The sequence below is a fragment of the Papilio polytes genome, unplaced genomic scaffold (genome assembly GCF_000836215.1).
Source record: "Papilio polytes unplaced genomic scaffold, Ppol_1.0 DF824158.1, whole genome shotgun sequence".
Classification (NCBI taxonomy): domain Eukaryota; kingdom Metazoa; phylum Arthropoda; class Insecta; order Lepidoptera; family Papilionidae; genus Papilio; species Papilio polytes.
The window spans coordinates 2127461-2154073 of NW_013525046.1; the positions used below are offsets into that span (position 1 = coordinate 2127461).

The 26613-nt window shown below is 34.0% G+C and overlaps 2 protein-coding genes across 2 annotated transcripts; one reads left to right on the forward strand and one right to left on the reverse strand.

Annotated features, from left to right (window-relative positions):
• Positions 1 to 695: 695 nt before the first annotated feature.
• LOC106111509 (histidine-rich glycoprotein-like) lies at positions 696 to 1424 on the forward strand. Its single transcript, XM_013293626.1, has one exon. It carries the CDS (start codon positions 696 to 698, stop codon positions 1422 to 1424), a length of 729 nt encoding a protein of 242 aa, XP_013149080.1.
• A 6867-nt stretch (positions 1425 to 8291) lies between these two features.
• LOC106111572 (probable cytochrome P450 6d4) lies at positions 8292 to 10715 on the reverse strand. The gene is made up of 2 exons (XM_013293699.1): positions 9455 to 10715; positions 8292 to 8588 (listed from the first exon to the last, which is right to left on the reverse strand). Exons 1-2 carry the CDS (start codon positions 10695 to 10697, stop codon positions 8419 to 8421), a joined length of 1413 nt encoding a protein of 470 aa, XP_013149153.1. The 5' UTR covers positions 10698 to 10715; the 3' UTR covers positions 8292 to 8418.
• Between the last annotated feature and the right edge of the window lie 15898 nt (positions 10716 to 26613).

Genomic DNA, 26613 nt, shown 5'->3' on the forward strand with positions numbered 1-26613 from the left:
AAATGCCTTAAAAGATATTTTATCTAACCATAGTTCGCCATAAATCATAAAACGTTACACATTATTTTAATTGATTAATATGTTTCATTGCTACCAAAGGAAATGAATCGACAACTTTAAAGAATTTCATTCACTCTTTATCAAAACGCTGTCTACTAACAAGGTACAGAGAGGGTAATCAAATTCCAATTTAACGCGCAGTGTCCTGTCAGACACGCTCTTGTTTTTTGCTTTGTCTTCGTCGAGCTTTGAGAATAATAAATGCATCTGCCTGTATGGGAGGTCACAGAGAAATATAAAACGATAATTAAACATGTTTCTAAATCAAATGTCCAAAATTTGGTGAATATTATCGTATTACTGTGGAATACGGCATCATAGACAGACTTTGTACCGTCTGTTTTTAAAAATATTAGGTATCTAAGTAGCTCGAAATCGTGGACTCATTTTAATTGAGTTACGTACGTCATTTTTACATTTTCTATTAGTTCCATGTCGATGTTGTAAGATTCTTTTTAATCATTATCAACAAACAGTCAATTCGAAATGTCGCGTAACGGTCCAGCGCCTGGGCAACCGTCAGCGTCCCTGAAGTATTGCGCTCGTCGCTTGCGGCATACTTTCCTCATCTGAAACTGATCAACTATAAAAGACACTTGAAGTACTCCAAGCAACACAGAACAACAGCAATCAAAATGAAGTGCGTTGTAGCCATCGGGCTCCTCTGCCTTGTGGCAGTGTACGCCAGAGAACTCGGCGAGGAGGAGAAGGACCTCGTGGCCGCAGCAAGCGGCAAGGCGAGCCATCACGAAGAGGGTGGTGGCAAAGAGCACCATGCCCATCATCACCACGAACACGGTAGCAAGGGCCACAAGGGTCACAAGGGACACCACCACCATCACAAGGGCGAACACGGCGATCACGGAAAGCACCACCACGAAGGACACCATCACGAACATGGCGGTGGCCACAAGAAACATTGGGATGAGCACGACCATCATGGCCACCATCACGAGCACGGTCACCACCACAAAGGAGGTAAACACGGTCACCACAAGCATCATGATAAGGGAGAAAAAACCGATGGCTACCACAAGAAATACCACAAAGATCACTTCCACAAGGACCATCACTTCTACGATGACCATCATAACGAGGGCAAGCACCACAAGCACGGACATCATCACGGACACCATGAGCATCACGGAGGAGACCACAAGAAGGGTGGACACCACGAAAAGGGTCATCATGAGCATCATCATGGTAAGCACGGTCATCACGACAAGCATCATTACGACGAGGACCACCATGGACACAAGGGACACCACGGTCATGAAGAACATCATCATCATCATCATGATCATGGCAAGAAGGGTGGCCACCATGACCACAAAGACTGGGGCTTCCACCATGGAAAGCACTAATACATGCCAATATACTCTGTGATAGTTCATTGAATATTATATTTTAGTTAGAAGCTCGCGATGCCTATGCCTTCGATATCAATGGTCTTCGGTATTATGACTTTCTACTTTCACTGTGACTTACGAAAACTACAACTTTATTGTACAACTAAAGTTTCTACGATCTCTTTTTATACTGTTTTCTATCGTCTGTTCATTTCACGGTCGCATTGGTGGCGACCTTTATTCAGTCTATTGATCGAGACATAGGAGAAACGTAATTTTATATGCTATTGTTGATTTCTTTACGGGTTTTGTTATGTTTTTCTTTATATTAATTTATAAGGACGTTTAATAAAATATTTTGTAAAAAAACTGTCTTTTTTTGCAAAACATCAAAAGCTGCCTATTATTATATATCACACTTACCAAAAGAAATCTTTCTTTATGTACAAAAGTACAGTGCTGGCAATTAATTTAAGAATGTAAATTCAAAGCCAGATAACGGTAATAACATAAAGTAATAAATAAGATTACTGGCAATAATCTTAAAGATAATTCTTTAAGTATTCCAAAGGCTGACATGATGCGCGTATTTTTTTTGTTAAATTTCACAGTATTAAACTTTGCAACCGAGCTGCCCAACCACCCTAAATGTCAGTGTCATGGTAAATTAACTCTAAGCACCTAATTTGCGACGCTTTTAGATCCTTTGATAAATAGCCTAGCTCTAAACCCTTGTTCATTTTTTACTTCTTCTATAATTACTTTTTATGATAATAAATAATCCATTATAATCCTCGTATAACTTTTTAATAATAAAACATAATGATGTAATTAAAAACATATTTTATTAAAAAGAAAAAAATTCGAAAATCGAGTCTCCTATTTATGTTAATAGGGGTTTCCCGCGCCATATTATCATTATCATTCCGGTTCTGATAACGCAACTTCACTCAATAGTCAACTAGATAAAAATTTACATTATTTTAGTTACATCCCTAGAACCACGCTACCGCTGACAATTCTTAGAAAATTGGTTAATCTCAATACAATCCTCCTAGGATCGGAAGTCAATGGAGGAAGACGCAAAAACTGCTCTAAAGAGTACGTCGGAGACTACAAAATGTGCATACAACTTACAGTTTTATAACTAAACCAATTTGTATTCGGAATCCCTAAGCTACGGAACTGAGTCCCGTAGCAAGTACAATACAGCTATCTTCGACGATACACGTTTACGCATTAATGACAATGAATTCAAACCAAATGTAGACATCGAAGTGAAATGCTGAAAATTGCTCATATTAAAAATATTTAGTTTATTTTTAAAGAAACGTATTTCTATTATTATGACCTTTGGCTAACCATCTAAACTTTTGCATTTATAATATTAGTAAGATAACTTAGTGCTTAATCACGAAAAAAAAATTAAGACAAATTTAATTTAGAATGAAATAGGTTAAATACGATGACCGCAACAGAAGGAATGACGCAAGGGTCGTTTGAACTAACACTAGCGGAGTAGAAACACCAATACGAACAAATATCAGGGAACTAGTTAACGATAGTGCTGTTCCGGACAGTTACCTTTATCGCTTCCGCAGAGACTCGCACGCCTAATGTTTATTAGCACTGAAGCAATTATTTCACGATTTTACACGAACTAGAGTAAATTAGTAAAGGCCTTTTAGTAATTATTGTCGCATTGTTTGTTAAAGAGAATATTCTGAAAACGTATTTTAACGAAATTTATCACTTAGACAACTTTAAAATATAAATCCAAATTAAAACACACGAGTGATTCCTTTCTCGATTCTAATCGATATTCTATTTCTAATTCTAATAAATATTCTAATATTACAAACATTCTGTTTCAGTTCTTGCAGCGGGCGCACATCTTTGACTAAACTATCGCATAACTGTTGTGCGATTGTCAATTGTTTTGCAGCTAATTCAACTGTTTAGTTGCATATTTAAAAATCGAGTAGTGTGCGCACCTCCTTATAGGCTTATAAGAAAAAAAAAATTAAACAGTTGTCCAATTATTTTGTTTTAGGTATACGCACGCTTTTAAGCATAAAACATACTACCAACATAATGAGAATCTTAAGTAATAAATCAAACGAAATTTCTCTTTGACAAATGAGTAAGAAGTGGTGGAGATCAAATGATATACTGGATAGATATTAAAATGACGTTCAAATGAGGCAAAGTAAGTGTCCTCGTCAAACGGATATGCCACGCGAGCTCTCGGCGTTACTACGTGAGCGTTCCTCAACGAATGAGACCTCGGATTAGATCTGGTGTAATTCATAAACTCTTGTTATTTAGCTAAAATACTCCTCTTTTTGTAATTTCTAATTTCTGCGTTGTAATATCAATAACCACAGATTAAACAAACGACAAATAAACATTTCAAATCATTTTTGACCGACTTCCCAAAAGAAGGAGGTACTCAATTCGTCTCAATGTTTTTGTTTTATACAAATTTACCGCTTCCTTTGGTAACTTGGACGTAGTCATCATCTTTAAAATACTCCTAACCCTTGAGTTGAGTACGTTCCTAGAGACTCCTTCTTTCTTCACGTGGCTTAAATTACACCGTTAAGTTTATGAGCGTCTGTGTAATTCATACCACACAATTGAAGTTATAAACTTTTACACAAATAAACTTCTTAAAAAAAATTAAACTGTTTGGTTACAATCTAAGAAATATAACTATGAGTTTACTTTACTAGCTTTTGCTCGTGAATTCGTCCGTGTGAAATTAAAAAAGTAAGTAGCCTATGTGCTCTTCCAGAATATCCTCTACATCTTTTTAAATTTTTTCGAGATCTGTTTAGCCGTTTAGGCTACAAACTCTTACTAAAATCTTAACTTTCGCATTTATAATTTTAGTGGGATTTGACTTCTAGAATTAATTTATTAAAATAGATAAAAATGCATTTTTAAGATATAATAACACTTACGATACTTGTTGTAAATACCAAATTGTTTATTTTTAAACTGAAGGTTCTATCCCCTTCTAATGCTTTCCGGATAACTTGAGTAACAAACTTAGATGGCGCCGCGTCCCAAAATTTATGAGTCAGCCAGACACTTTAGTAAGGGAGCCGAGTGGGATAATGTTTTATGCACATGAGACTGCCCCATCCTGATACATAAGTACTTTGTTTTCATGCGATAAAATGAAAATTACAACACAGCGAAAATATATTTTGAAAACTAGCGAAGTTTACAGCCAACGGTTGAATGAACTGTGAAGTATAAGAATATGCTATCTTTAAAAAATCGGCAATGGACGCAAACTTCAAAACACGAATCAAATAATCTCTTATTAGTTTACCAAAACATATCTTGAAATATGTTATCTGTAGAAGTGTGATACAAAAATAGGAATATGAAGAATAAAAATATAACGTGAAAAAATACAATTGATATTGTAGGTGGCGTTGATACGTGACGTCAGCGATAACCGTCGGATCGTCCGCTGTTCACACATGCGATGAGCCTCATCCTATTGTGTACACATCTTTATCAACACGATGTGTCACAGTATTTATTTTTTCATATTTCACTTTTCTATTTTTATTTTATAGTATAAGGTATAGAAAGAAGCGGCCACCAGTATTGGACAATAGATATCTTCATTTAAAGATGCGTTTTCTATCTTTAATTGACAGGAAGGAAAGCACTGAAAGAGGATATTACCCTTAATTATGCTTCCTATCGCCGTGAAAAACCATAGCCCCTTCCCGTCCTTTTTATGATGATGATAGAAAGAGGAAGAGATTTGAAATTAGGCCTCCGGAACGTATCACTACTACTAGAGTCTCGCCGCAACTTCGCAAGTAGTTTTTGAGATTAGAGAATAGTTGTTACTATTTAAAAATGTTTTAAGTTTTCCATTTATAATATTAGTGTAGTTTATCATTTGCACAATCTAGAATAATGTACTAATTAATGAACTCCTTTCATTATAAAATAATCATTCGTTCTTGTCTTTCCGTTCATTTACACAACTCTATAAATATATCTACAAAAGGAAACTCCACAACAATTTAAAAAATGTGCCCCAAAAGACAAAGACCCTCAAAATAAAGTTATCAAACTCTTTCTTTGTCATTTAATCAAAAAGGAACATGTCTACTTCATATTCTTTAATAAATTATACAAATAAATGAATAAACGAAGTGAACAAACTCTGCTACAAATGTGTGGTACAAGTGACAAGTGATAAGGAATTATACTTAAATAATTATTTGTCGCCGTTTGTTTACCTCCAACTGTGGGAACTACTGCAACTTTGGCTACAACTAGCAATTCGCAACTATTATATCCAAAGCAAATTATTAATTAGCCGATAATCAATTCTATTTCTTTAATTCTAATTTAACGAATTATAGAGGTGATTTTTATGTTGGTACATAGCTTAGTGGCTCAAAAGCAGCTATGCAACAGCGATAACTCCTATGCAACAACCAATTGGCTCTACCAAGTTTTTTTTTAAGTGATCATACCTATGTCCTTCTCTTTTGACATGTACCAAATCCATACTCACCTCTCGAGTAGCAGGATGCCCGTAAAACGATGTCGATCATAAAAATATTTGATTAGGCGTCGCTCCTTACAACGCCACTTCGCCGACTTGAAACTTTTATTAGGCGCAAGCGTCGGTGTGAATTATTTACTGTAATGAAAGCATAATTTTCGTAGAGTACTGTTTGGAGACAGAGTATATTTTTATGATTCTTCACAAGTATTGGAATTGGTATTACCTCGTATAAAAATTCAAATTCCCGTCCACCCTTATATCCGGACTCATAGCTTATCTTTTGGTACGATAACATTCGTCTGTCTCTTGATAAGTAAGCGCTTATAGTTTTGCGTGCATAGTGAATTTAAAAACAATTTGTAGTTGATGTTAACAACGATTCGACGATAGAGGAGACACAGAAGGGGAAATATCCTGTTTATGCGACTCTTCGTCGACTAACGGCAATGCGTCTGCAATTGCTAATGTCTATAAGCAGCGTTTGCTTCGCTTTTTTGGCGAATTCAGGCAGTCATTTTATCATATAAAAGTATTAAAGCAAACGTAAATTCGCAAACAACTAGAAAAACATGTCTTTGTGAAAATTTTGGACATTATCAAGAAAACGTCTGACCAATGCAAAAATAGTGTGTGGTGTCGACATGAATTATATTCTCTATTTATTATCTACGGACATTTTCGACTAGTGAAATATCTCAGGAAACTCCGAATGCTATTCGAATAAAACGCACATTTACCAAAACTGTCGTCGAATCTAAGATAACAAGAAAATCGTAGAATAAAAAGAGTGTTGGATTAAACATCTTCTTTCTTTTATCACAGAGAAAATTATTCGCCTATAATATATTATTATTATTATTAATATATATATTTAACTTCTTAAAATTATTAGAGCGTTAGGCGACTCTCTAAATTTTTCGAGAAAATCGTTAAAATATTAAGTTTTTCTTGTTGTTCACCCTCTTATAATCGGTCCCTTGTTCCCTTTTGCGTTTTGAGATTGCGACACGGAATAGGGGAGTGGATAAACAAATTACTGCGCGGCCATACTTGGAATGACTTGGTCGATATCGTACCGTCTGTTAGATTCGATTATCCATACACTAAAGATACCTCGGAAAATTTCCTCGCTTAGAAACCCCCGTTTGTCGTTATCCATTCTTTCCACCCCTGTATTTTGTTTCCCCTGTCCATAATATATTTGTAAGAGAAACTTTTGTATGAAAGTAATATCTAGGTAGATTATTTACTGAAAGTCGTTATTACAAAGGCCATAGGAGATAAATAGTTATTTTCATGTCATATTAGCTTTCGGCCACATATCTATCTAAAGGGAATTAAAAAAAAAACTCAATTAGTGGCCTATGTCTTTTTACAGACTGTTTTACATTTGTGCTAAATTTCAACACAATCCGTCAAACCGTTCTTAAAATACGTAGTGACAAAGGTCCTTCTATCTATCTAAGCTTTTGCGTTAATAATGTTAGTAAAATTCATAATTTACATGATTTATCCAGTCGTATCCAACTGATTTACTAATTCAGTTGGATACGATACTTATCATTGCTTTCTTATCTAGACTTTGAAGGGAATTTATTCTTAGAATTGTTGATAGTCTATTTGCTCCGATATGATAACGATATTGCAATTGCGACCTAGCAAGTGTTAATTTATTTTGATGACCGATTATTATCATTGTTGCATTTAATAAATGGAAAAAAAAATACTTGTACTCGATTAAGAAATGTGCAAAAAATATACTGTCGTATAATCCCTATTGACTATTGACATTTTCATTCCAGAAATTTCGTTATACTGAATATTTTTATTTTTAATGTTGTTCAAATGTTTTTATTAAATAATTCGTTTAAACATACTCTAAACATTAACTTACTGGTAAAAATTAAGTTATAATTATTAAATAATCTTAACACATCTTTATTTAAATACATTTATTAAAAAAAAATTAGACATAGCCTTGATATTAAAATTGAGCAAATTCGTTTTTTAAAAAAAATATTAAATGTTTAAACACTAACACTTATTCATACGCCATTACCTTAAAATAAATTATATTTCATCCTTATGTTATATGACAAAAAAAACTGATTTTAAAATTAATAATAAACCTGCGTCAGATCTATAAAATCCTTCCACAAACATTATGAATGATGTCGATCTTTACTTCAAAGCTTCTACCAACACCAGAACCGATACCGGGAATGTTACATATACTTAATATTATAAAGAGGAAATATTTGTATTTTTGTACGTATTGAAATAACTCTAAAACTATTCGGCGGAATTTAAAAATTCACCGTTAGAAAGACAATTTATCTATGAGTAATATAGGCTATATATTTTTATTTCTTGCAGACCAAGTCTCGAGCAATAGCTAGTTCGTAGTATAGCAACACGTTTATCATAGTAAGTAATACATTCATAAAATAACACAAACTAATGTTCTAAAGGTGTGAATTTAAGCCAAATATCGTCTTTAATGATTTTCATAAAGTTATGATCTACGAACGACAGCTGTGAAGGTGTTTTTTCTGTTGTCTCTATTATGTATTTTTCAAGTATAGCTCTAGCTACTTTTCGTATTGTCTGCATAGCGAATTGTTCACCTGTAAATAAAGAAACAGAGCGTCAGAGCGTCGGTGGCTCAGTGGTTTAAACACTTGACTGGTAATCTACAGGTGTTGGGTTCGAATCCCGCCATGTACCAATGTGATCTTCGATTTTTCGAATTTCTATATGTACATAATTTACCCGACGTTGTTACGGTGAAGGAAAACATCGCGATGCAACCTGCACATATCGGCGAAGAAATTTAAAGATATATGTGAAGTCAACAAACCCGCACTGGGCCAGCGTGGTTGACTATGGCCTAGTCACCCCTTATTAGGGTAGGCTCCGAGCCCCTCGGTGGGGACGTATAAGTGAGGTGGTGATGAAATAAGGAAACAATGTTACTAAATATTGTTTCATTTACTGCTTCTGTTCTTGCACATTTGAGATCTGTAGAACAGTGTACTGTTAGGGAATGTTAATATACTATTTTTTGTACACTGATATTGGCCTTTGTTCATTTTTTTTAGCTTCAACGGTGCTAAAACTGACACCATTCCTATTTATGTTTCTATTGACACAATATATTTGGTTAAGCGGTTACGGTACACTTGAATGTAACTGTTGTAAGATTTTATTCAATCACTTGCTTTCGCCCGCGACTCCGTCCGCGTTGAATTAAAACAAAAGTAAGTAGCTTATGTGTTTTTCCAGGCTATGCTCTAAACCTGTCCCAAATTTCACGGAGATCCATTCAACCGTTTAGGCTACAAACGCTAACAAACATCCATCCATCCATCCATCGTAACTTTCGCATTTATAATATTTATATGATTAAAATTATTCCCACTTGAAATTCAGAATTTATGTATATTTTTATAGGTTCGTATTTGAAAATAAAAACACATAGTATGCAACTTACCGATACATTTGCGAGGTCCAGCACCAAAAGGTAAGTACGCGAACGTATGCCTCATTTCATTTTCACTTTCCAAGAACCGGTCCGGGTTAAAAGCACAAGGGCTCTTATAGTGCTTCAAGTCTTTATGGATTTCTTCGACGGGAACCGTTACAGTGATTTTCTTATCCAAGATCATTTTACTCTCTGGCATTTCATATGCTTTGACACACTTTCTGGTTATAACAGAATATGGAGAGTACAAACGTAAAACTTCTTTAATACACGCATCTAAATAATCAACATTAACAGAATTGTTTACTCTGATTTTTTCTTGGATTTCCGAGTTCTTTGCTAATTCAAACAACAAGGAAGTAATAACATTTAGACATGGTATGTATCCTTCAGTTACGAAAAGACTAACCATTGAAAATGCCAATTCCAATTCAGTCACATTTTCTAATTTAGTACCCTTCTTGTTTTTCGTGTTCATTTTATCTACAAGGCCTATTTTTTGAATCTGCAACACTATGTTTGATTCTTTCAAGACTTTATTGGCTTTCGCACTTGGAAACCCTGAAATGGTGGTCAATCCTAATAAAGTATACACCGAAGGAAATATTTCTTTCAAATAACTCTTGAGTTTCTCCGGAAAGGTGCGATGCTGTATAGACTGTCTTAAGTTATTTAATAGGAAACCGTCGTCCTTTCCCTCAAACAGACAATCCTTAAACACGGCGTCCAATATTTCTGACAACAGCTCTCGAACATTCACAACTTCATTGGTTCCTGATAAACAGACGTGTAAACTGACATCAGGTTCACGATGCATTCCGTTCAATAAAGATTCCAATCCCTCACGGAGTAAGGTCCACTTTTCACCTTCAGCGTAGAATAGATTGTTTCTTAAACAAACATCCCGAGATTTGTCAAGACCGATGCCTCTGCAATGGAAATTCGCGAAATCCGTTGACAACATTTTCTTGATGACATCCGGGTCTTTCACAATCAATTCAGGTATTCGACTCTTGATTACTCCTACAAAATTCGCCTCAGGATACTTAGTGTAAAGGTTCATTACTTCATCAGACGTCGATCTTAGATTCAATACCCGATGATAATCACTTCCGAAGAAAGGAATCGGTAGTTTGTACGGTATATGACGGATGTACCAGTAGCTAAAGAACTTAGTTACATAGTCGAATATTAATGCGACTATCAGAGCTGCCAAAATAGCCAAGTTCAGGAGAAAGCTTTCGAAGAACATTGCGACGTTCAAACTGCACGGTAATGCGTCAGATACTGAGAGATGATTCGATCTTACCTCAGCACTGGGTCAAAGTAACGGTTTAAAATGTACGCAGATCGGAAACTTTTGTACAACCGCAAAAACTGTACTTGTGCTAGGACTTGCAACTTTAAGTTTTATGTGCATGCAATATTGCATAAAATTATTTGAATAATGTTTTACAATGTAGGAATGTATTTATAGAGAATGTACAGTGACATTTATTTTCTATTGTTATAACGAGAGAAGTATTGGAATTTCAAATCAACTGTTTTCCCTATTAAATTATGCTGACACATTCAAGTAGATAGTTGTTAAGTTTATTTGATTTTGGTACTGACATTTCACTATGTTAAATAGTAAAATTTCTTTTTACTATAAAACATTTTTTTTATCTTAGTTAGGTAAAGGGGGGTTTTTGTCTTGGGAAAGACATGTCAATCCCATAGTGCTGCTAGTAGATCTTAAGAAACGAGCTGGCATAATCGTACAGTCGCTTTACTATAAAACATGAAATTATAAATTAGCATAGCATGTTTTATGTTTACTTAACAAATAGTACACGCATTATTAAAAATAGTTAAAACCTTTCCGATTACAGATTTGAAGCTTATTCCCATTATAAAGATAAACAGAAAATGCAGGTATGAAATACGAGTTTACTTGAATGCACATATTTTTTTAGCAAGAAAACACAACATAATTTATTTAAATTAGGAGATAATCTAAATTTGTAGTGACGCCATCTTTCGAAAACAAATGTACTTTGTAGAAATTCTAATAAATGATATCAAAAACTTGTTGCGTTGCAATGATTTTCCGATAGATGGCGTTGTAATGAGTTTTCTTTTTGTTTTGTAATTTTACCAATGATACGAAATTCATATCATAGATGGCGAAAGAAGAATATTCATTACTCAACAATTGTATTATGAAAAGTTTAATATGTTTATGCAAAATTTTAGTACTTCCATAATCAATAATGTCATTTTACTAACAAAGAAAATGAAACATTCATTATGCATTTACTTTGTACAACACATTTTCTAATAAATTTTGTAATTGTAATTGTTTATCGTTCGGCTAAACGGCTGTCGTCTCAGATTAAAAATACCATTCCCTCTACGGTCTTAAATATCTAAGTTCAAAGCTTTTCATGACCTGCATCCAAAAGTGTATCACATCAATCGATATTCTATTTATTTACCGGTCAACTTATAATTTCATCGATTAGAAGCAAATTAAACTACATATTAGAATACATGTTCTCAAATCAAAAGCTAAACTCCAAGCGAGATATCAAAGCGTAAGTGGTCTTTACGCGTGTCGAAGTGGTCATTTGGCATCGATCAATTCCGATGTCCTGTGCTTGTACTCGATGTTTATCGGACGCATTATAATGTCGCACAACCGGTGGTTACTCGAGACTCGGGGTTGCTGGGACATATTAATCTGACTGCTCGATGCTGCTACTTCGATTCTATTACTACACGGTACACGATTATACGTATATCTCAATGTAAAGATTTTTAAAGTATTAAATAAATTCGACTTGAAAGATTGATTATTCGATATCAAAAGAGTTTGAAAACTTCCTAATAGTAACTACAACTACACAAATTGATTAGTTTAAACTATAGGTTAAGTTATGACCAACTAAACTACTTGCATTAAGAGCGGGCGTAGACCTTTGAGTAAATTATCGCACAACTGTGAGAATGCCGATTGTTTAGCCAATTGTTAAGTTGCACAACTATATATCGGGTAGTGTGTGGACATCCATATAACCTTATAGTAATCAAAGCGCGACTAAACAGTTGTGCGATAGTTTAGACAAAGGTGTGCGCGCTCTAACTATACTTACGTATTTTCCACAGCCATAATGCTTTTACTGTATATGAACATATACATTATTTTAAGGAGTAATTAAAAATGTAATAACACTCTTATAGTGTACCGTGTTACACTTCTATATTAATCTGTAAGAAATGCTTGCAGGCGTTGTGATGTGTAATCACGGGCGCAGTAGCACGCACCACGCACAGCATACGGTTGCCATCCGTCCCCTTGAGCTTGTTTGATACACAACGTAATTGTTTCTCACTCCTGCATACTAGGATAATCGTCAGACCTTCATTGCTTTTAAGTCACCTATTTGAATTCTTTTCCGATTAGAACAAAAAGTATTTTAAGCAAATAAAGTTAAATGTTACTTGAAGATTGTCTTTAGTATCTTTAGAGAAGTATTTTAAAAAGAAGAAAACAGATAAACGCTGTCTCTTACTGGCCAGTTGTTTATGTGCAACTGGCTGGTAATGTTCATATTCTCCATGAATTAAGTGAATTCTAATTTAGTAATATATAATACTAGCTGTCGCCCGAGACTTCGTCCGCGTGTAATAATAAAAAAAACTAAGTAGCCTATGTGTGCTTCCAGACTACCCTCTACTTCTATGCCAAATTACATCGAGATCTGATCAGTAGTAAGTTTTATTTTCCTTTACATTCAATTACTTTCCAGTTCTATATATCATTGTTCCGCTTATTTGCGGATTGTAAATCGTCAAATATTCGGAACAATTTGTAAAAATTGTAATGATATACGAAAGCCAGATGTCTATATTTATTAGTATATAATACCTAACCAATGGTTGGACCGTACGTGACTTCGTAACCACAGATCTTGAGCTCCCGATAAAATGGAAGGTCGGTCATTATTCATACCCTTATGCATCTACAGATACGCCTTGTGACATCGTTAATTATTGTTCAATATTAATTGAACCGTCTTATCTATTCTTTTACTTTTCTTTGTTGTTGTTTCAATGCTCTTGTTTGTTCATCGATTTTTACATACTGTTTAAAGATAACTTTACTAAGAAAGTCTGATCTATCAGGTAATTTCCTTGTCTCAGGATGTTAAAAATCATATTGACTTTAACAGCTTTAGTCATGATTAAAATATTATCTATACTAACATAATAAAGCGTAGACACACTACTTCGTGGCGTAGTATGTCAGCAATCACAGCACATTTTTGAACATTTTTTCCTTTGACAATAAACCCTACACTTACGACACGCTTTAGGCTTATTTTCTCGCTATTAAACTTAGGGTTAAATGAATTAGAAAAACCTTCATATGGGAAAGGGACCGTACTACAAGCTGCCAACATTAAGGAAGCAAGGTTTTATGGTAACGGTAATTTTAACAATTGCAATTGAAAATTTGACAAAAGTAAACGATAAAATAAAGTTTTTATATCAGGATGGCAGTGAAGGAAGGCAGTTAAAGGGTAGAAATATTCTGGAATAAAAAACAATTGAAAGTTGCAAAAATAGTCTCTTGATCTACTACTTTTACTGTAGAAATATTTAAAATCGATTAAACAATCGTACCCGATGTTTTGTTCTCAATAATCACGACATAAGTACCTACTGACCTTTACCACAAAAAAAAAATCAAACGCATTCGTTACTACGTCCATTATCGATGTGTCTAATCGATATCAAGATCGATTCCATTCAACAAAAGATCGACATCGATGTCTAACTGTGATCGGGAAAGTGGCCTTTTCTGTTCCATTATTAATTTTAAATAAGCCGTGGAGTTTGATCACAAAGGGTGATCGTCGCACAGCACGTGGCTGTTTGAAAAAGTTGATTGCAGATTTTTTTTTAATGTGATATCTATATTTGATGTTGCCGACAGATTATGAGCATTGCTTATTTCTTTTGTATGTAGAAGATGGTCTATAAAACGTAGGAAAATTAGAAGTTTAACTTCGTTGATTGCTATTTTTACCGCATTAATGTAGCGATAACAGAATAATCTATACTAATATTACAAAGAGGATAGATTTGTATCTTTGTATGTATTGAAATAACTCAAAAAGTATTGGACCGATTTAAAAAATTCTTTCCCCGTTGGAAAGCTACGTTATCTATGAGTAACATAGGCTATATTTGTTAATTTCACGCGGCCGAAATCACGAGCAACAGCTAGTAAAAAATAAAGATACTTTTCAGCAATAACATTATATCTTTATGGCACACAAAAAAATCGTGACCAGTGCTGTCTTGACCCCTTTCTTCTGTTTTTATAAGTATTTTTGAAAGAAGAAATGTATGTATGAAAGCGTCAGTAATACGTCTTTAAGTTTTATTCCCTTATTGAGTTCTAATTATCAACAATAAAAATATGTAAATATAGTACAAGGAACGCACCCTGGCGACACAAAGGCGCATCACCCCAAGGCGATCCTCAAGCATTACGCTAATGACCATGCCATTATGGTCTCTGGCCATATACTCTCGTTTATTAGGGATAATAACGCTAACGAGTTTTTTACTCATCGACATTGGTGCTTTTGGGACCGAAAAACTGCGATCATTACCGTCATTGTTGTCAAATTACACGATACGTCTAGGATTTTGTTGTTTTTTGTCGCCCATATCGAATCTATGGGCGTCGTTGATCCTAATTTTATATGATCAAATTAAACCGAGATAACGTCCTTTTGAAACTTGATGCTTCATCTAGCTTTTAAATACAAAGGTTAATTACAAAATTTCATTTTTATTCAGGACTAAAACAATAAAAAATTATGTTAATGCTAATATACTATATCTTAATATTGTAAAATAATTTTGTTAGAATATTGTAAATTTTAAATTAATTAGTGTAAGAATGAAGGTGTAATGAGATAATCTACTATTAAAAGTGGTAAATTTCTGCCCACCTTTTCGGACTTCAGAATGGTGGTCCTTTACAATATTCCAATCTTGCATTCAGACAGATACAAATTGTACTTTCTCTAATAAAAGATTTTCGTCATTCGGTCATACGCATCGCTGCACCGATTATGAAATCACAAGTTACGTCAATCAAACACTATCGACCGGGACATATCTTACCGACGTCACATCCGGTCGTCTTATGTTAATTTAGTTTCACATTATACAGACTTTTGACATGCGTTTCGAAGGGTTATCGATTTAATTAGCGGTACTGTCTACGATCAGTCAATAACGGAATTAATATATTTTGAGTGCAAAAAATAACTCGAGGACTATACTAAACTAAATTACCAAATATTAAGTGATCACCGCTCTCTGTAAATGTTTATGCTAATTCAGTTAGATAAATTAATGCTGTAATAAAAAGTAAACCTAATTTAGGATAGGATAGTACACATTAAGAGGTATAGATATTTGAAACAAAGAGTTCTCGAAACAATGATTGTTAACATACTTAAAGTAAACTGTTTCTTGATTTGTTTATGTTGTTTTAAAGTTATGTTGACTAACCTACCGCGGCCTGAATAGAAATTAATTGAAAGTTGAACGGGAACAAAATAAAAGCAAATCGTCTGGCAACTGACCTTGCGGACGGGAGCACCGTTATTCCAAGCCCTTTTTTACCTTTTTAAAAATCTTAGGGCGCTGCTATGCCTCTGATCTTGTGAACCGCAAAAGGAGCTGGCTGAATTTAACTCTAAAGAACCTGTTACATTGGTTTACTTTATAGATCTTGATAGTCCAAATTGCTTTTGAATTTTTAAAACTAATCAGTATATGTGTTAAGGGGAAGATGGTGGTCAAATAAGGAAACGAGTCACAAGAAATGGTCCTAATAAAACATCCAACATCTATTATTTCTAAAAACGCTGCAGCTAAAGAGAAAATGATTTATACAAAGAATACTGGCAACTGTTAAGTAATTAATTATGTGCAATTTATGACTTTTGTATCGTTACGTATTAAATGAATAGCCTGTTCAATGTAAAGCCTCCTTAAGGGAGTCGGGCGGGACGCTATGGCGACGACAGTTTTGACTATAAATAAGTGTTGTATTGTATTCAATGTATGCCGCTACTGTTCTCCTCGGCGGCGAACCACAAAAGAATTTGGAATCCTTATTCTATGACTTCGTATTGCTTTTTGGGTTTGCTCGTCGAATAATATCTTGTTTGCATTTAATTACCTTTTTATCAACAATGATACCAACTTTATTGAGTAACTCCAATTACCAGTTTCAACTCTTGATCCAATATTGAGGTTAGAATATTTTACTATGTTTTTATTACTTCTTTTCAATGTTTTAGATGATTTTTAATGTATTTAGAATAGAAAATGCTAAACTGAATCAATACTTTCCACAAAATATATTTAAACTTTAGAACAGCCCGACAAACATACAGAACTACGTTCTTAAAACTGAATATTTTTGGAATCAAAACGGTCTTACAATTTTTTCTTGCGGTGTTTTTTGTTGGTTTAGATTCCGCTACAGTTATCGTCCGCTTGGATTTTGTGATTTTTTACTTTATTTATGTCTAAACGTATTAATAAAGTTTTCATTACATGCTTTAAAGGGTTCTTTGATTCGTTACCTATCATGCTAATATTATAAATGTGAAAGTTTAGATGGATGGATAGATGTTTGTTGGAGTTTGTAGACTTAACGGCTGGACGGATCTGAATGAAATTTGGCATAGATGTAGAATATAGTCTGGAAGAACACATGGACTACTTGCTTTTGTTTTTTATTCCAGGCGGACAGAGTCGCGGGCGAAAGTTAGTGATTCATAAATTTGCCGTAATACAGGTGGTCTTATACTTAGTGGTATTTAAAATGTTTTGTCATTTTCTTAGGTTTAGTGCATTAAATCATGGTTAGGTTTTAACATAATATTAACGTTGCCTTAATAGTCTTCTGTTTGTAATTGAAATGAATATTACGTAATTACAAAATAAGACCTGTCGTATTGTATGGATCTGAATGATGGCCCACCAAGTTGCGGATGAAAAGAGATTGCATGTGGCTGAGATGCGTATGTTAAGATGGATGTGTGGTGTGACAAGAATGGATAAAGTTAAGAATGTGTACATTAGAGGAAGTTTGAAAGTAGCGCCAGTGGTGGAGAAATTGAGAAGCAAAAGGTTAGCGTGGTATGGACATGTTATGCGACGAAATGATGGAGACATAAACCAGAAAGTGTTAAGATTGAATGTGGATGGCTACAAAGGAAGAGGAAGACCGAAGAAAGTATGGATGGATTGTGTGAAAGAGGATATGCTTAAGAAAGGAGTGGATTCAGATATGACGGCTGATAGAGATGTATGGAAGAGCAGCACATACTGTGCCGACCCTCCATAAGGGATAAGGGCAAGTGGATGATGATTACGTAATTACAAAATATTAAAATGTGTAAACATTTTAATGAAAATTTCTTATTGTGCATTGATTTGCTAATCTTAGAATCAGGTTACGGTCTTCGGTTCCATCGACACATGAATGGTATAGAATTCTAGTTAATAAATTAATCGATCGCGAGTCGATTATTGTAATGGCGGGCTCCCGGGTTAACTTGCGACTAGTATCGTAATTAAATCTAACATTTAGTTGCCGTAGTTACGATGTAGCATGATGTACCTTGTCTTATATAATACTTTATTTTCTAATTTCGTACCCATGTGAATTTGTTTCCTTGTTTACTAAAGTTTAATGTTTTTTTTATATACTAGATGTCACTGGCGACTTCGCCAGCTTGAAATAAAAAATAATATAAAAGCCTATGTTACTCACAGATACCACCTTACTAGTGGTGAAAGATTTTTTAAAAGCCCAGTAGTTTGTGAGTGAAATACGTACACAAATACAAATCTTTCCTCTTTATAATATTAGTATCGATAAAGTGTAGTATTTTACGTGATTGTTGATGTTTTTAATAATGGTAGTTTGTAAGTATTTTTTTTAATTAAGTTTATGCATTTTACGTTTTAAAAAATGGTTTAATTAATAAAACAAAATTGAGTAATTAATCGTTGAAGTAATTATTGCTGTTTTTTATATTTTTACAATATTTCAATAATCAATATTGTTTGCTTCATCTTGATATCGTCGGTCGCTTTACGACTTTTTGATTCAAATCTGAAATTGCCACTTATTTTTCAATATTACTCGCTTGAGGTGGATTGTATAAATTTGTATGATTAATGACAGTAAATTCTGCTTTTTCGTAAACGCATCTTTTGGCATTGAATATGTTTTGGTATTTACAAAAATGCTAACCAAATACAAGTTGTTTTGATCCAATAGAATTGGATAAATCGTGTTATTTACCAGTCTGCGATTTTATTAATGTGAAAAATTGTGGGACCTAACCATGTTTTTTTTATAATATAAGGTGCCAAACGAGCAAGCGGCCACCTGAATACACCAAAATGGAAAGCGACCGATGCCCATAGACATTCGCAATTGCAGATGCGTTGCCTACCCTTAATTAACGGAGGAGGTGACACACATGAAGGGGACATTTCCCCTTTCTATGCGTCTCCTCCACCGTCAAATCCAATTTTCCTTCCCATCCTTTTCTCTTAAGAAAAGGGTGGAAAGGGAAAGAGACTGAAATTAGACCTCCGGCACCACATTCATCAGACGAAACGTGGAATTGCTTCCACTTCTCGCCTGTCTTCTGTGTAGTCGTGGGCGAGCCGGCCCATTCGTGCGAAGATGTTAAAGCGGGCTCTACAACTGATATTTGAGTTGAAGTTCAATATGAGAAAAAGAAAACTTTTCAAATATAGTTATCACCTTAATTATATGGAGTGGGTTTGAATTTTTTCATAAGTATTTCGTCGCAAGTCGAAGTAAATTAAATAGTGTGGTTTTCAGGGATCGTTGCAATGAAACGGCTTAAAATATTCTTATAGTGTTTTTACGCCTGGTTCTTGCTTCTTAACGTAGTAATAAAGTATTAATGACGAAGTATTCGAGCGATACTTCCTTTTATAATTTTTTTTTATTTATTTTATTAGGTTCACCAAACAGCTTAAAACTAAATACATAATTACAACTGACAATAATGAATTAGAGAAACTAAGTTTTAAACCGAAATAGGTGTACACAACATGACTATACAAAACAACTATGAAAAAAGCGACAAGGTGCAAGTATAATGTACTTAATATTTAATTCTTGTTTTAAAACTTAAATTTATTAGGTTTAATCAAACAATAGAAAGGTAGTGGAAAAATGCAGGGAAGGGTAAGGACAAACATAGTTATTGCAGTATTTTTGTGACACTATTTTTGAAGACTAAGTATTTAGGATTGAAGATGTCTAGATCATTTGAAACACTGTTATAAAGCCGTCTCATTCTAACAAAAGGATTATAATATGAGGTATTGTTTTTGTAGGTAAAAAGTGGGAATGGTATTTGCGACCGCGTTAAACGCTTCGTGCTTATGTCGATTTCAGATAGAAGAGTAGGTGTATCTGTGGAAGAGTGCATGATCTTATGGAGCCACAATAAGTCTTGACGCTTACGACGTACGTCTAGGGTAGTAACGGCGTATTTCTTACATCTTGCGGTATAAGACCCAAGGGAGCGTCCGTGTCCCATTCTAAAGCTAAGAATTTTAAGAAATTTCTTTTGGACTGCTTCTAGTTTAGAGCTATTAATAGCATACGATGGAGACCAAATGATACAGCCATATTCAACAACTGATCTGACTATAGTGTTATACAAGCTTAGGTAGGTTTGGAGTTTGCGGAATCCCTTTGTTGACCTTGAAATGAAACCTATCAATTGATATGCTTTTTTTGAGATATGATCTATATGTTGTCGGAATGTCAATTTGTCATCGAACATAACTCCGAGATCTCGGATTATTGTCTTGCGTTCTAATATGTGACCATCAAGTTTATATAGAAATTCTGTTTTTCTGCGTTTATTACTAAAAGATATTATATAACATTTTTTTACATTCAGCACCATTTTATTGTTTTGACACCATAATAAAATACGATTTAGGTCTTCCTGTTGTAATATAGAATCTTTAATTATTAAGAAAGACTAAGTACATACAAAAGCATCAATGACCACAGACATCAATTAAATGCTCAATCAATCAATCGACCGCGCAACTTATTATAGTGGAGTCAGCTTTTTTATATAGAATCTTTCCATTCCAAGCCACCTACACTATCCAGCGTCATACAATCAAATATATCAATATAACCTTTAAGCCAAATGAGATAAAGTTCAAAATCATTCAAATTAATTTACCACAAATGTACATTGTAATTACATTTCTAGATGGTAAACTTAATGAAAATAAAGGCCTACTCATAACAAAACTTCATCCGGTTATTTTCATTCTTGAATCGATTTTTTTGAAACTGAGTCAATCTAATGAAATCGATATTGCTATGAAAGAGTTATACGGCCTGAGGTAAATACTATAATCTGACCATACTTGCTTTAGCTACTGTTACTAAAGGAAATAGGGCTTCGCATATCTTGAAGTTTACTATTTGTAATAAGTTCATGAAACATATAGAAACAAGGCATTGTTTGTAGTTATTAAAAAGCAAAGTATGGTTGTCATGTCCCCTGCCTTATCCTACTCCCGTAGGATCGGCGCACCGGGTTTGTGTCCTCCAAATAACTCTATCCGTCATCTCAGTCATCACTCCCTTCTTGATCATGTCACCTTTCACACAATCTATCCATCTCTGTGAGAAAAGAAAACATAACTCCATTTTTAATAGTCAACTTCAAATAAGATTTGGTGTACTTCAAGTATCTGTAATATTCAACCCCTTGCAAACGGATCTAAATCTTTTGGCGTTGTCTGTGTCAATGCTTACTGAATCAGCTTGTTGAGTAGCACGGAAAGGTCCAAAACAGTTGAATCTTTATCAATAACCGGAACTAAATGCATTTTTCTAGCTGCAAATAAAAGTTTTTGGAACATTTCCTTTGACACACTTACTGAATATTATTATTCAAATTATAATTTCATCATACTAGTTTGATAGTAAAAAAATTGTTCGATCATTCAACCGACTTATTGCAGCCTCAAAGTGAGCTGTAAATTAGACAGTAACACAGGAAATGGCTTCTTAGGCCGTCAGTGGGCCGCTGTGATTAGCGATCGATGATCACCGACCAGCTATCCGTGATAGCTGATTGGTGATTCACTGCCGGTGTTAGGTAAAAAACTCCGATCATAGATTATGTAAGCTAAGTTTTTATACAACGTAATCTTTGACTGTACGCTATTGTGAGTGTAACGACTTGTTGCTTTTTGTCGAAATAAAATTAATTTTACGGATTTTATCGGGTTTAATTTTAACATCTTTATAATTTTGGATTCTATTTTAAATATGTTATTTTGTCAATTTCATTATATAATGTTCCACAATTGGCAAATATTACTTTAATCAATCTTTACTAATATTATAAAGTGGAAAGATTTGTATTTTTGTATGTATTGGAACTCTCAAGAACGACTGCGTCAATTACAATAATTCTTTCACCATTAAAAAGCTACGTTGGCTAGATTTTTGATTAGTTGATTTCATGTTTTATTACTTTTTCACGCGGAAGAAGTCGCTGGCGAAAGCTAGTTACCGATAAAAATAAATATGGCACTGGTGTGTGGCATTTACTCAGTTACTTAATTACCTTATAAGTTTATTAATTTCTTCATAATTTTAAATGAGTCTTTAATCTTTGACGAAGCAGTAGTAGATAGCGTGTGTTTAAGTAAGGCACGATAATTGAAGATATGCCGGTATCATACCAGTCCACTTGCAGCCATTGAGTGACGTGTGATTACTTTGTGCCTAACCAGATCCGAGATTAGGAGCGATCGCTTCGGGGAGCGTTAAGTAATACGGAAGCGAAGAGAATTATTCTTTTATAGTTCTCATTCGTAAGCACGTATGTTTTTATATGAATTCTAACTTACGAGAGATTCCTATGCATCTAAAGGGAGACATTGGTTGTCCAGCGATAGACTGATGATGTTTATACTATGTTAAGTAATACGGACGTAATAAATTTATTAAATGTATACCTGTACCATTATTATAAAGAAAATATATTTGAATATATATATTTTATGTATGCAACGAAACAACTAAAAAACTACTAGGCACATTTTAAAAATTCCTTCATCATTAAAAGTTACGTAATTAGTGAGTAACATAGGCTATATTTTTTATTATTTTTTTAATTTTACGTGGACAAAGTCTCGAGCAACAGCTAGTTCTTTATAAGCTTGAGCAGTAAGTAGTTTGGTAACAGATCGCAACAGACTTCACAGAAAGTTTGATATTTTAGATTTCTCGAAAATTTGTTTTGGTCATTCATATGACAAAACTTCACTGTAATATAAGTGAAAAAAATGTGGCATGTTTATAACTGAGATAAAAGAAGCAAATGTGCAGCGGTATCGTGATTTAAGCCGACAATTATCATTGCAAGAAAGCAAGGTGGCTCCGCAAACACAAATCATTAACAAGTCGAGTGAAATTAACAGTATCGTCTTCTTCATGAGTTGTGGGGTAATCAAGGAACAACGGGCGTTTTTTGCTCTCAGATGAACATAAGGTACGCGTCTGTAGGGTGACCAAGGCGTTATCAATAATCCGGACTGTTCGTATTAAATTTATTAATAATAGAATTCAAAATATAAACTAATGAACGGATAGTTATATTTTTCGGTACAGTTTATCACATTATATTACACAAAATTTAATTTTATCTGCTGACTATAGAAATGGATAAAGTTTTGTTGCAATTACAGCTGTTCATTCTTCTATTTGTAATTGAACAAACAAGTTTATTTTAAAATTATATTATTTAAGTTATATGGGATTATTCACACCTTTAAGTGGCTTATGGTTGCCCTAATAAGTAATCACCAGGAGCCGATATCGAATCTGCGTTAATGACGCTCGAGGCCCTGCGCCGCATATCGCGGCCTCATCGCCGCTGTACTGCGGAGTGCGTACTCTGCATACGGTACATATAAACACAGATAGTATACTGGTATTGTAATGTAGTTAAATAAAATGTATGAGTTATTAACATTACCTTTTATGGAACAAGGGCACCTTTTCGTCTATTAATATATATGACCCGTATGGCTTTATCAAACGTATATAAAATAATTGTAAATAGATCATATTGTTCTACTTCTACTTTCTCGCGACTTTCACGCGATTTAAAAAAAAACAAAGTAAAAAAGACAGATGTTACTCAGTGATAATTTAGCTTTTTAATTTTGCAAGAATTTTTGAAATCGGTCCAGTAGTTTTTGAGTTATTTTAATATATACAAAAATCCAAAAATACAAATCTTTTCTTTTGATAACATTAGTATAGATATTGATATACGACAACAAAGATGCCTGTGTATCTCTGTTAAAACTAATGTAGCCAAAATGAACCAATAATATTTCTTATTTAAATGACACATTAAATTTTAATTCCACTTGCCAGACTTATTTCAATGGAATCAATATGTATTCTCGAATACCAAATTACAAAGTTAAAGGAACAAAAACACATTTTAAGTGTTTGTAAATTATGGCTTATTTTACGGAATTGTAAAGGATCTTTGAGGACGGAGGAAGGAGTAACAATATATGACAGTCGATTCGTAGCCGATGTTGCTTGAACAAAAAAGCTGTTATTTCATACGGTAGCCCTCGCGGCCCAATGGCGCGGGCTCGTACACTGCACGAGTACAGTCACATACTGAATCCCTTTCATATATACATTGTTTTTATTAGACCAAATTATTTCATATTAGAATTTTTTTAACAATAGAAGGGGACAAACGAGCCCAAAGCCGATATAAATTGATTAAATTGAATTCATATGTTGATGATTTAATCTTACAATGGCTTGTTTTTTTTTTTAATAATGTACAATAGAAAATTAAATATTTCTTTTAAGTAACATACTATGTTTTCGCAATTATACATATAGATTGATAAATAATGATAAGTATTCAATGTACATGTGTGCGCAACTGTACTTGAGTGTACTGTGATTATTACCACTTTTTGTCCAGAGTCCACAGACACGTGGAGCGATGAAATTATGGTAATCACGCTCGGTTTCATTGCAGGCCCAGCGCTTAGGGTTCCGGTTGTATGGAGACTAGTTTTCAATTAATCTTAAATACACGCCTCGACAACATATTGGTACAATAATTATACGGATATCAAGAATAATATCGTGTTTTCGTATCCAAATTGAACCTAACGATGACCACGCGATGTTAATTGTGTAACTGGCAGTACCAATTTTAATCTTAAATTAATAAATATAAGAATGTTGATGTCAACAATATGAGGTTAAAGAATTGCTTCGTTGTTAACTATTTTACATATTTCAAAAGCGGGCGCACATCTTTGACTGAGCTATTGTGGGATTGTCGACTGTTTCGCAGCCAATACAACTATTTAGGTGCACAACTAACAATCGAGTAGTGTGCGTCCTTTATATAAGCTAATAGGAATCAAAACGCGACTAAACAGTTGTGCGATATTTTAGTTTCAGGTGTGCGCACGATCTAAATATTGTGATAATTTTTACAAATACATACATCTATGTCGAGCTGATTCAAATTGACATGCAAAGATTTTGTAATCATTCCAGATTTCGGGCAAAAACGAATATTTGCTTGGCATTTTTTTTTCATTTAAAAAATTCTGTCCACTTAAGTATTACATATCATTGAACATTTTACAATTTAATTCAGGCAAATGTGTCTGAACGTCTCTCATGTCACGTAAAGTAATAATGAATCCCTTGGTGTAATTACAGGCGGGTAACACACCAAACCAGTTTCCCCACGATTCCTATCCGTCTTGATCGAATAGCCTGAGATTAAACAGATGCTATCAAGGTGGACGCATAGTTGCAATATGACCTGGCGGCGCTTGCGATGATAGCAATTTATTTTTATCTCAAGCACTTTGATTGCTATCATTTGTAATAAAAACCTTGATGAACCCAGTTCTGATTTTTGTTTTTAGAAGGTAACTGATGCTTGTTGACTAATTACGTATTGTGATATCAAAGGGAATTGCTGATATCAGACAAACTGGTCTTAACTTTACCAAAGAGGTTTTACACCATACTGTTAATTGCAAAAGACCTCCCACTGACCCATATATATTGATTATTTACAAAGAAATAAATATTTATTTAAAGAAAAGGAATTCTTTGTCTAATCCATAATATAATCGGCGTTTAAAATAATGATTGAGACAAGAAAAGATTTCAGAGCAACATTTGTGACTCCAATTAGACCATAAACGGCCTTATCATGAAGCCATTAACCGACAAGGTACAAGAAGGGAGGTTTATGAGTTTTACTACACAAAATCGTAGCCGGCCATTTTGAACAGTCTACCTTCGATTTACAACCAATTAACTGAATAAACACAGGGTCCCGACTGTACTATAAGTACATTGAATTATGGCCATGAGTTTTCTACGCCTACTTGAAACAATGTTTATAATAAACAAGCAAAGCGAAAATGTTAATGACATGGATATTTAAAAACTACTATCTATTTATCTGACTGTCCTGGAAAATCTACCTATTTTCATGTATGCAATTCCAATAAAGTTACTCTGCTTTATCCAATTTCAGTAAATGCATAAAAAAGATGATAGTAGCATTTGTTTTCTAAAAGTAAATCATACACAAGTATGAATAAAAGTAATAAAAACAGATTTGCATACTTTGAGAAAACATGGTCACCCTAAGAAATCACTTTCGGGACCCTTGTTTATGAAATGGCGCAGTAAAACTAATCAAAATCGAGCCGAATTGACGAATACCTGGTTGATGGGAAATTCAAGTCAAAACAACGGTGTCTAATTGATCATAAAATATAATTATTGTCGAATGACGAACGGTAGCCGATCGCTATGAGTAGTCGTAAAACTACCTAAAAGCTTTTTTAATGTCACTAGCTTTTTATGTTTTAGCTACAAAGCTTAAATAGCTAGTTGAAATTGTGAGAACTTTTTCGAGTACTTTAAAACAAAACAAAAACGAGATTTCAGCTTG

Bases quoted from the DNA above. Each gene is read 5' to 3' on its own strand.
- LOC106111509 (XM_013293626.1), top strand. From the start codon at position 696: ATGAAGTGCGTTGTAGCCATCGGGCTCCTCTGCCTTGTGGCAGTGTAC.
- LOC106111572 (XM_013293699.1), bottom strand. From the start codon at position 10,697: ATGTTCTTCGAAAGCTTTCTCCTGAACTTGGCTATTTTGGCAGCTCTG. The intron at 8,589-9,454 runs GTAAGTTGCATA...CTTTATTTACAG, and splicing joins TGGACCTCGCAAATGTATCG to GTGAACAATTCGCTATGCAG.